This window comes from Panthera onca, chromosome B3 (assembly GCF_046562875.1).
Source record: "Panthera onca isolate mPanOnc1 chromosome B3, mPanOnc1 haplotype 2, whole genome shotgun sequence".
Taxonomy (NCBI): Eukaryota; Metazoa; Chordata; class Mammalia; order Carnivora; family Felidae; genus Panthera; species Panthera onca.
Window position 1 is genome coordinate 45,368,316 of NC_138344.1, and position 12,207 is coordinate 45,380,522.

The following is a 12,207-nucleotide window of genomic DNA, read 5'->3' on the forward strand; positions in this document are numbered from 1 at the left end:
CAGAGCATTGCTAGAGCCTTTGCTAACTGACCTCTGTGGAGACATACGGGGCCATGGAGAACATTGATGTGGCAGGTTTATTGCTGCCATCAAAGGTGAATTCCTATCACTTTTGGCCCACATCAGCTCTTGCCATCCTAGCTTGTTTTAAAGATGTGTTGTCAGTTTGAAAGCATCACGTTGGGTGCAAGTTCCTAATTTTATTTTTTGCTGGAACTATTCGGATGTAATTGTTTTCTACAGAAGAGGGCATTCCATCCTTGATGGATCCAGCACTAGTTTGCAAAGTCTTCATTGGTTGCATCTTGAGTATGTGCCGAATAAATATTGTTTCAGGATTAAATAAAGGGATGAGAGGGATTTTGAAGGTACATCAATAGCATTTGGTGACTGAATATGAAAATTTTCATAGAGGAAAAGGAGATGGGTGTCACTATTGGGTCTAAGATTTCTGAATTGTCTGCTTCAAAAGACATCTTGGATTTGAACCCCTAAGGTTTGCAGTAGTAAAGGTTAAAGATTAAAAGATTTGGGGGCACCTGGGTGGCTCAGTCGGTGGAGCGTCCGACGTCGGCTCAAGTCATGATCTCGCGGTCTTGTGAGTTCGAGCCCCACGTCGGGCTCTGTGCTGACAGCTCAGAGCCTGGAGTCTGCTTCTGATTCTGTGTCTCCTCCTCTCTCTGCCCCTCCCCCACCTGTGCTCTGTCTCTCTTTCTGTCAAAATAAATAAACATTAAAAAAAATTTTTTTTAACGATTAAAAGATTTAAAAAAATCAGAGCACCTCTAATATTTGGCTTATATCCCGTCTCTGCTCTCTGCCTGTGCACCTTCAAATGTCTCAGGGATTCTCAAGCTGCCTTCCTGTCTTTGATGTATTTCAGGAACCTTTTATTATTAGCATTGGAACTCTTCTGTGTCTGTTGGTCCACTCCACTTCTTGTTTATCCCAGTAGCATTGGCCTTTGAGGCTCCCTGTCCCTCCAGCCTGGCTTTGGGAGGCCCTGTCAACCCACACCCCTGGCTGGGGTCAGCATGAGGACTGCCCTCTGGCTGTGGGCTTGAAGAGCAGGGCCTCAAATCTACCCTTTCCCCCCAAGCTTGCTGCAACTCTTACCTTCCAGCTTGTGTGATTGTTGAAATTCCTTTATCACCAAAGAATGTTGTTGTTCAGGAAGGCTGACTCACTAGCTAATTAATATATTATCCCAAATCATAAGAGTAGCTTTTTTTTTTTTTGAGGATGTGCTTTGAGTCTCAACATCTTTCACTGTCCCCCTTTACGCGTTTCAAGAAATTGAGTCTCAGACGTAAGGAGCCGTGTTAAACACCTCACATTTGAAATGTGGCAAAGCCGCACTCCAAGCCCAGGCTACCTGGCTCCATTATTGTAGTCTTTCCACTTCTCCCTGATGCTGTGAGCCAGCAGGTGTCAGATTGTCTGGGTGATAATCCATTAGCACCCACTGTCTTGTGGTGTAGTGGAAAGAAAGATCTGAGGGCTCGAGGCACAGGGTGGACTCTATTCTGTTCTGTATAAACTGTGTGGAGTGTGCAAGCTTCAGTCACTTCACCTACAAAATGAGGATTAGTGCCTTAAAGGGAAAGCTGAATAGGAAATACACATAAAAATGTTTTTAAACTGTTAAGAAGTGATGTAAAATATTTGCTAATAACATTGAAAAGAATTTCAAAGCTAATAAGTAGCTGAGCTGGGGTTCAAACTTGGTCTTCAGACTAAACATTGGGTTCTTGCTATTACATCAGTCTGGGCCAACAAGAGCATTGCTGTGAGGCCGTTTTCTTGGCAGACTAGAGGTGAAATTTTGGTCTGCTTGACAATAAAAATTGATTGGGAAGAAATAAGAGCTCTTTGTCTTGTTCACACTTTCCTCATTATGTGAAAGAATGAATTTTTATCATTTACTCAGTAGCTTTGGCATGTCTGTTTAATTTTGTATTTTACATTCTTAGCCATTGCATGTACTTGAGGATTTATTTTTCGATGTCTTGACGGTATCTGACAGGTGACCCCTTTCTCTTCTGCCCTGGAATCCCCCAGGTGGGCAACAGAGATACTTCACCTCAGACCTCCTTCTTTCCCAGATCCAGGAGGGCTGCCAGGAAGGGAATGTGTGAATTGAATCTTTGAAGACAGCTGTCCAGAACCTTCCTTGATGTGTTTCTCGTTTTTTTTTTTTTTTGTTTTTTTTTTTGTTTTTTTTTTTTAAGACAGAGAGAGTGACAGGCATGAACAGTGGAGGGGCAGAGAGAGAGGGAGACACAGAATTTGAAGCAGGCTCCAGGCTCTGAGCTGTCAGCACAGAGCACGACTCGGGGCTCAAACTCGTGAATTGCGAGATCGTGACCTGAGCCAAAGTCAGACGCTTAACCAACTGAGCCACCTGGGCTCCTCTGTTTCTTGTTCTTGATCACATCTTGTCATGTGATCACAGGGATGCAGGCTATTATTTGTTAGTTCCCTCTGTGTGTGAGAGATAATGAATGTTTTTGGCAGAAGCCTTCAAGAAGTGTCTATCAGCAAAGACTCAGGTGTAGGTAAAAATTTGACTATGCTATGAACTGTGCTATTCACGGAGTTGCTTTGTGGAACACTGTTGATTTTAATTGATCGGGAAACCCATATGAGGATTTAAAATATATGCCCTTATCTGAAAGCAGTAGAGCTCAGGCATTGCCAGCAATGCCACTCACTAGCTATGTGTCCCTGAGCAAGTTGCTTAGCCTGTCTCATCAAAGAATGGGGATAAGAATAGCACCTACCTCACTGGGCTATATCACTCAGATCAAATGACTGATATATGTGAAGCCCATACAACAGTTTCTGATGTGCCTTAGCTGCCCACTGGACAGTGCTATAATTATCACCTCCACTAGTTTGCTCCTTTCAAATCTCCTTTGGAATCGATGTTATTTCTCACCTTCTGGATTATTCTTCAAACCCAAATGTGTTCATCCTTTGAACTCTAGAATTAGAGAAAAATATTTTTTTTTAACTATCCCTGTATTTGTTATCCTTAGGATATACCTTTTGAAATAAGAGTCAAGTTCAATACTAATATGTCCCTCTCTCAAAGAAGTAGGGTTTGAGAGAATCGGTCCCAGTGGGAATTTTTCAGAACTTCATTCTCTTATGAATCTCCCTGCCCTGTTGACACCATTGACCTCCAGCTCCCTTCGCTTCCATGATGATTCGTCCCCCTGCTTCCCCTCGTGCCTCTTCATCCTTTCCATCTTGAGCAGTCTTGAAATGTCAGTGTCATTTAACATGCTTTCAGCTGCCAACAACAGAAAATGTAACTCAAACTGGCTTAGAAATTAAGGAAATGTATTATCCCACATAACAAAACATGCAGGGGTTGTACAGACCTCAGTGCTGGTTGCTCAGTGGTCCATTGATGTCATCAAGGACTCAGGTCCTTTCCACCTCTCTGCTTCACAGTCTAGACATCCTAAGATTGGTTCTGGTTCCCCCTTGGTGGTTCCAGGTGGCAGCCAGTGGCAATTAGAGTGATATACCTCCTTCTTTACCTCCTAGAAGAGAGAGAAGCCTCTCCCATTAGTCCTTCCCTTCAGTCTAATTAGGTAACTTTGTTAATATGGACTCTTGAGTTGCTGGGGGTGGGGGGCGGGTCAGGTGCAGATGGGTTTTGCTGAGCATGGGACCAGCTTCTCTAATGCCCTATGCCTGGTGTGCCAGGCAAGATACCTGAACCAAGTCAGGAAATTGTCAGGGAAGGGGAGGATGGAGGAAAGAGCTTGAGTGGGACCCAACAGTGGCCCCTATGGTCCCAGTGTGGCCGGTGCTCAGTCACGCTTCTCCTTGGTAGTCTGACTTACTCTCACTCATATCATAGTATTTTTATCCAGAACATTTCCCTATGCTTCAGACTCACATTTTTGACTATCTGCTAGCCATCTCTATCAGCCGCTGATCCAGACAACTTAAAAGGGAGATATATATATATATATATATATTCACATGTACACAAGTGAACAGATATTCTGCTTACTTTCTCCCCCCATCCTCAGATTTGCAACTTTGCCTGTTAACACTCTTTTAAATGATTTATTTTGAAGTAATTCTAGTTGTACAGAAAAATGGCCAGAATAGTTCAGATAACTCTTATATCTTCTTTACCTAGTTTCCCCTAACATTTTACCACATTAGGCTCTCTCCCACCACTTCCCCTCCATACACACACGTACTCATAATTATTGATATTACCAATGATACTACTTATTTTTCTCAATCTTTTAAGATCAAGCTGCAGATGTGATAACTCATCACCCCTAAAATCTCCAGTGTATATTTCTTAAAAACAAGAAGCTTTCCTACATAACCAGTTATAATACTCCAAATCAGGATATTGATAATGGTACAGTGCTACCTAACCCATAGGCCCCATTTACATGTTTCCAGTTCTTCAGGTATCTCACTTTCCCTTTTCCTCCAGGCGTCTTTCCAGGAATACAGTATCTCTTCAGACTGTCATTTTGGAACATTTCCTCAGATTGCAGGTGACACATTGTGGGGTTTACTCAATACCTGTCAATGTTTCTGCTCTTTGTAGTTTTAAATAAGAGTTCAGGCATTTACTTTGGTAGGATGCCCTCAGCTTGGATCTGTCTGGTGATTCCTTCTGACCAGACTCAGGTCATTCCTGCTGAGCAGGACTTCAAATCAACACTGTGCTCTTGATCAGCTGGTTGGGCCTGTACATGTCCACAATGTTTCTTCTGATTAAGTTTACAGTATTTTCTTTTAAGATATGTTAGCGTTTTGTGGGCATATTCTGAGATTATGGCAGCACCCTGCTCCTCATCAAACCATGTATGGACTGTACATCATCCGATATTATCAATATCTCGATACGTGCAAACCCTTTCATACTGGCTCTTGTGTGCTTGACGTGTCCACATCAGTCTCTGTACTTTTTTACTCATTGACACAGTGACGTGTTCCAGGCTCAGCTTGCGTTTTCCCTGGGCCAGCCCTGGAACTGGCCATTTCTTCCCTTTAATTCATTTATTATAATAGATATATATATATATGTATTATATGTATATATGTATATATATATACATATATACATATATACATATAATATATATATTTATAATTATATATATAATTAATATATATACCACACTCACCACTCACATACTTATGACTATTTCTGTGTGTGTATGTACTGATACTTTTCATTCCAACAGTTAAAATGGATACCTTTCTTTTTATGCTTATTTATTTTGAGAGAGAATGAGAAGAGGGCAGAGAGAAAGGGAGAGAGAGAGAGAGAGAGAGAGAGAGAGAGAGAGAGAGAATCCCAACGCAGGGCTCAAACTCACGAACCATGAGATCATGACCTGAGCTAAAATCTAGAGTCAGACGCTTAACCCACTGAGCCACCCAGGCGTGCCAAAATGGATGCCTTTAATACCAATCCAACCCCTCGGGATCTTTACTCTTTTCAAATCTATTAATACTTTCTCTGACAATCAGAGTCTTGTTTTGCCTTATTTTCAATGTATTCATCAATTGCTCGATCTAATTTGTTTGCTCAATCTGATTAGTCCCCTGATCACCGGCCATCTCTTCCATTCATTATCTCTGTGCTCCCCTCACCACCACCCCCACGGCTCTGAGTCCCGGCCCACCAAGCCCACTGGCCCTCACCTCTAGGTGGCCCCTCAAATGCCCTTCACTATTCTGCATCCTTAGTCTCTGGGCTGCTACGACCACATGATTTCGCATCCCTGGCCTGGGGGTTATTTAAACTCTTATCTTAGTGATATGGCATCCACCAGCTCCTGAGGCCCCCAAACTGAGATGTCACTCTTGATTCCTTCTTATCCATCTTCTGCCATACTCCATCCCTTGCTAAATTCTACCAGTTGTACTTCTTTTTTTTTTTTTTAATTTTTTTTTTAACGTTTATTTATTTTTGAGACAGAGAGAGACAGAGCATGAATGGGGGAGGGGCAGAGAGAGAGGGAGACACAGAATCAGAAGCAGGCTCCAGGCTCCGAGCCACCAGCCCAGAGCCCGACGCGGGGCTCGAACTCATGGACCACGAGATCGTGACCTGAGCTGAAGTCGGACGCTTAACCGACTGAGCCACCCAGGCGCCCCTACCAGTTGTACTTCTAATAGGGCAGGAGTTTACTCCCTTCTGTCTCTTGACACCCCTTCATCTCCTTCGCCTGGCCCCTGCACACCCTTTGAGCCTGGCTGTCTCCTTCCAGTTCAGCCTCCATGCTCCACACGTGCTTCCCATTAACGACTGCAGCACTTCCCAACTGTGCTGAGCACCGCTGGGGTGTGCGAGCTGGCTGCAGGTGGCACACTGCTGGGCATACATAATATTAAAGAATGTACGGAGGATGATCCCATGTTTAGTTTTATTTCAGTGTTCCTGCTTCAGTCAGAGAGTAAGTCTGTTCTGTGCTCGTATGTTTTAAAGCCCCTTGCTGATCTCTTTTTTTTTTTTAAGTTTATTGATTTATTGGGGGGGAGGGGCAGAGAGAGAGACAGAGAGACAGAGAATCCCAAGAAGGCTCCATTCTGTCAGTGCAGAGCCTGTCTTGGGACTCGATCCCATGACCCTGGGATCATGACCTGAGCCAAAATCAAGAGTTGGACACTCAGCTGACTGAGCCACCCAGGCACCCTGAGATATTTTGAGACTAGGAAGGAAGAGTTAGGAATAGATGGGCGAATCTTCCAAATGATTGACTCTCCTTATGCTATGGGATATCTGCTCAAAAAATATGACTGAAATGTTTTCACATTGGCTGGAGTAAGTTGAAGTGAATTGAAAACACTATTGATCTTTTTAATTTTTTTTAATGTTTATTTTTGAGAGGTAGACAGAATGCAAACGGGGGAGGGGCAGAGAGAGAGGGAGACACAGAATCCAAAGCAGGCTCCAGGCTTCAGGCTGTCAGCACAGAGCTCAATGTGGGGCCCAAACCCATGAACCGTGAGATCATGACTTGAGTCAAAGTTGGACTCTTAACTGACTGAGCCACCTAGATGCCCCCAAAACACTATTGATTTTTAAGTGAGGAATAACTTTTAGACTTCAAAACGCAATTATGGTCCTTGAATCCAATTATTAATATACCATTGTAAATAGCTTTTTTATCCCCAGAACATTCTTTCCATTTCTTTGAAATTTTAGCATATGTTTCTATTTCTATAGCTAATGCACACAACATTATTTCCTATTTAAATTGATATTTCCTATGAAGTCTGTCTTGACTTTGTTCTAAATTTGTTTGACTGGTTCACAGCCAGCTATATAAGAACTAGGGAGTTAGTTAAAAATCTTATTTCTAGGCACTGTCCTTGGAGACTGGGATGCAGTGGGTCAGAAGTGGAGCCCAAACATAAGCATTTTAAAAGCTCAGTGAGGGGTGCCTGGGTGGCTCAGTCAGTTGAGTGTCCAACTCTTAATTTTGGCTCAGGTATGATCCCAGCGTTGTGGGATCAAGCTCCGCATCAGCGTGGAACCCGCTTGAGACTCTCTTTCTCTCTCTCTCTCTCTCTCTGCCCCTTTTCCCCACTTGCTCCCTCTCTCTAAATAAAATTTTAACAAAATTTTAAAAAAGAAATAAAAGTACTTTAAGGATTCTCGTTGGCTGCTGGATTTAGGGACCAATGGACATTTTTCTAATTTAAAGCACATACAGTTCTAGAGTATTTTTTTTTTTTTGTCCACTTTAGAAGTCAAGGGAAAGCAATTAAATTAAGAAAGACTGCCTATAACTGTAAGCAGAGCAAATTTCCCAACTGCTGTGAGATGCAAAGCAAATAATTTTGGATATGCTGTATAGTGTCTGATACTTTCTTTTAACTTGGGTTTTAGTCCAGGGGAAGAAATGATATTTTCCCATCCCAAAGGGCCAGTATAATTATGGTTGTATATATTTTAAGCTTCAAATAATTATGTAGCATTCCGTTATTGTACCATATTCTGAGCAAATTACCAGCCTCTGATCAATAAAACGTTTTTTAAGTGTTTATAAATGGAAACCAAGAAATGAAAATTCCAGTCAATATTAAGCCAGAACTAATTAGTTAAAATTTTTTTTTAACGTTTATTTATTTTTGAGACAGAGAGAGACAGAGCATGAATGGGGAGGGTCAGAGAGAGGGAGACACAGAATCTGAAACAGGCTCCAGGCTCTGAGCTGTCAGCACAGAGCCCGAGGCGGGGCTCTAACTCACAGACTGCGAGATCATGACCTGAGCCAAAGTCAGACGCCCAACCGACTGAGCCACCCAGGCGCCCCCAGAACTAATTATTTTAAAGCTTCTGAAAAATATCACAATTTTTAGAAAGTAGAAGTTCTATTATTGGATCTGGCTTATTTATCTTAATATGTGAAATGAATTACGTTCCAGTATTATTCTGTTCTTTTGCTTCCAACAAAAGAGATAAAATAGTTCATGTCTGATTTCACTAATAATCAAAGACACAATGGGGGAATCACTATACTTTGATTTCATAATTCTGCTCAGATTTCATTTTTCCTTTTCTTTCTTACACACACACACACACACACACACACACAACTTTCTTCAAGGAATTCTAAATATGAAAATATGTTTACTCATCCTGATAAGGGAACTTGAAGAATAATCTAAAGAAATTGATCAATGTTGATTATCACTGTGGTGTGTGGTTCCCCTTTTTCTAGAAATGCTGTTTTTAAATATCTGGAATATATAGGTAATTACCTGTCTCGAAACTTTTAAGAATTGAGAGAAATCACATCAAAAGAAAAAAGAGTCATCTACATACCAGCCCTTCAATAAGTCAGAAATGTTTCTTTTTCTTTTTTTTAATTTTTTATGTTTATTTTTTATTTTTGAGAGAGGGAGGGAGAGAGAGAGAGAGAGAGAGAGAGAAAGAAAGGAAGAAAGAAAGAAAGAAAGAAAGAAAGAAACAAACAAACAAACAGAGACAGAGCATGAATGGCAGAGGGGCAGAATGAGAGTGAGACACAGAATCTGAAGCTGTCAGCACAGGGCCTGACCTGGGGCTCGAACTCATGAACTGTGAGATCATGACTCAAGCCTAAGTTGAAGTCAGATGCTTAACTGACTGAGCCACCCAGGAGCCCCTCTAATTATTTTAAATGTCTGTGTTGTATTAGATTGGGTGGTTGTACCTTTGCTCTCTTGGGCTTTACAATATCCTTGAATGTTCACATTATTTGCAACATTATAAAATGGAGTTTCGTTCGTTGACAAAACGTATGCTTCAGATGAGCAAGAGTGCATGATTTGACCCTGGATCTAGCATGTAAATCATTTGATTACGTGGACCATTGAAACAGATCATTTTCTTGTTGAAACTGAAATATTTACTACCCCTCCTTGTGCCTGCGAGTAAGCATGTCCTCTGCAAACAGCGTGACGTTTCATCCCAGACTTTCTGGTTTTCTACCTGCCGCCACACCTTAGGGAATTTCAGTTTGGTTTCCCTCATCATGTGACCTGCAAGCCGGGAACTGAGTACTGGGATGGTGAATGGTGGGAGTTGTATTGGTGGGTTCAGACCTTTAGAGACCCTCGAAGAGTTCCCGCATTCTTCCCTATAATCTCTCTAATTAAACATGTATGGAAATTCAACTGACTTCTGAATTTTCCTCTGATGGCTACCTTAATCCTCTTTGTGTTTGTTTTGTTTCAATATATCCAATTATTTCCAAATTTCAGTTTCTTTTTGAAGGTAAGGGGTCACCTAGCTTGGATGGACCCTAAGCGGACATTGCCCCTTTTCTTGAGTAACTGGGCAATTGATAATAGTTCTTGAGGTTGGGTGTTCATAGACAAACATTTGCTCTGTACCCCAAAATTCTTGATCACCAAGAACAAACAAAAATAGTGTCTCCTGAACTCTTAGCAGCTTGAAGTTCTCATACTAGCCTTCACCATTATTTTACATGATCTGCCCTCTGTTAATTAATTCTATCATGGTAACACAGAGGCAACCAATAGAGAGAGGAGAAATCTGACTGACTTCAGCGGGTTTTGAGTTGAGGTCATCATCAATTCGAGGGGATTTTGAAGGAAGAACGGGTATTTTCAAGAGCAGACTATACACTGTTAACAAAAGGGTTTCCCCATGCAGTAAGGCCACCAAAACGGAAGGTAGTCTTTGTTATGCAGGATGTGATTAATATTGCCTCATTGTTTAATTTTAGAACTTCTAAAATAAAGTTGCTTGCATCAGTTCAAGGCACATCGTTTGAAACCTGAGAGTGCCTACGTTTTCCTTTTTTTTTTTTTTTTTTTAATTACAGAAGTAATAATATGCATTACCAAAAGTTTGGAAAATAATGAGAGAAAGGAGTCTTCCACAGTATCTTTTCCTTTACCAAAACCTCTGCTAATATTTTGTAGTAGTTCTAGTCTTTTCTTTTCTTATGTATTTTTTCCTTTACGTGTTTTCATGTGTTCATATATCATTTGTATATCTGATTTATTTCACTTAACATTACTTTATGTGCTTTTTTCCATAAGTTTATAATCTTTATGTCAGTTGTAATTTCTGTGGAATATTCCATCCTTCTGATATCCCAAAGTGTTCCTAACCATGTTCTTTGTTCACAGGCATTTAGAAGGCCTGATCGTCTATTCTGGACATGGCCATTATCAAGACCTGGGTCCTCAAAACATGTTAATATCACTCAGACAAGTCAGGGAGCAACCTGCTGGGATTTGCCTTTCTCAACCAATATTGTGCATTTATTACTGAATTCCTTCATGTTTGCTTTCTTTTTTGTTTTTGTTTTGTTGGGGGAGGGAACTGGTTGTGATCCCCTTCACGGGTGGTATTTTTGTCTTTCTTTGCTCAGTGGTGAAAGTGGTGCTGGGAAGACAGTGGCTGCCAAATACATCATGAGTTACATCTCCAGAGTATCTGGAGGAGGTCCCAAAGTCCAGGTGAGTTAGTGATGGGGGCTGTTTTGAAGCCCTGTATTATGTGAAATATGAAAGTCTCCACTGGCTTGTTTAAAAAACAAGAATTTTTTTTTCCCCACAGAAAAGACATAGGTTCTATAACCGAGAACCTTGAAATCAGCAAAGAAATAACATGGGATGGAGATAGCTAATATATAATGAGCTCTTGCAAATCAATAAAAAGGGTCAAAAATCCAAAAAGGAAATAACGGGTGTGAAAGACAGCTCATAAAACATGAAAATATGAAATATGCTCACCCTCAGGATAATAAGGGCAGTGCAAATTGAAACTTCACAAAAACTATTTAACTGTCAGAATGGCAAAAATCTTGTAGTGTTTTGAACACTCTTGGTAAAAATACAGGAACACAGTCTTTCTTATACATTGTGGTAGGATCATGAGCTCGTATACTCTTAGTGGAGGGCGTTTCAGCAAAATCTATCAGCTATATGTGTATGGGCCCTTTGACTCATCAATTCTGCTTAAGAGAATGTATCCTTTAGATGTGCTGAAATACATGCAAAATGATAGCAGTTATTTGGTATGGCATTTTTTAGTAATGTCAAAGACTGGAAACCATTTGAATGTTCATTAGTCGGAGACTGGTGAAATAATTCATGGCTCATAATAGAGTAGAATTATGAGACAGCCTTAAAAATGAAGCTTCATAGACTGATAGGGAATGATCTCCAAGATAATGATATATTGCAAAAAGCAAGATTTAGAACATTGTGTGTCATGTGTTGCCATCTGAGAAGAAAAAGAGAACATATTTCCCTATTTGTTTGGATATGTGTAACATACTTCTGGAAGGATATATAAGAAGCTGATAATGAGTTCTTCAGGGAGGGAAACTGGGAGACTGGGGGAAGGGCACACTCTCCCCAATATCCTTTTGAAACTTTCATGGTTTGAACTAGGTGACTACATTTTCAATTCAAGAAATTTACAAAAATCTTAAAATAGAGAAGGGGGAGGGAAAGACAAAGGAAGAAGGAAAGATCAGAGAGGAATATTAGGAAAGCAGGGAGATCCAGAAAATGAGGACACAGGAGAAATGAAAAAAAAAAAACACAAAAGGAGGGGAACGGGATATGGGCAGAGAAGCAGGACACTTGAGAGTACAGTATGAAGAAGATAGATGCAGCTTCATCTGTCTTTAGTTTCACTCATCATGGGAGCAGAATCAGGATCAGCAGGAATGG

The 12,207-nt window shown here is 40.9% G+C and overlaps 1 protein-coding gene across 1 annotated transcript in view; it reads left to right on the top strand.

The window, feature by feature from the left end:
• MYO1E (myosin IE) overlaps window positions 1–12,207 on the top strand; it is a 213,188-nt gene that overhangs the window by 104,042 nt on the left and 96,939 nt on the right. Inside the window, exon 5 of the mRNA XM_060621053.3 lies at window positions 10,896–10,983. Within this exon, the coding sequence (XP_060477036.1) occupies window positions 10,896–10,983 (88 nt within the window). The remainder of the gene's footprint in view (window positions 1–10,895; window positions 10,984–12,207) is intronic.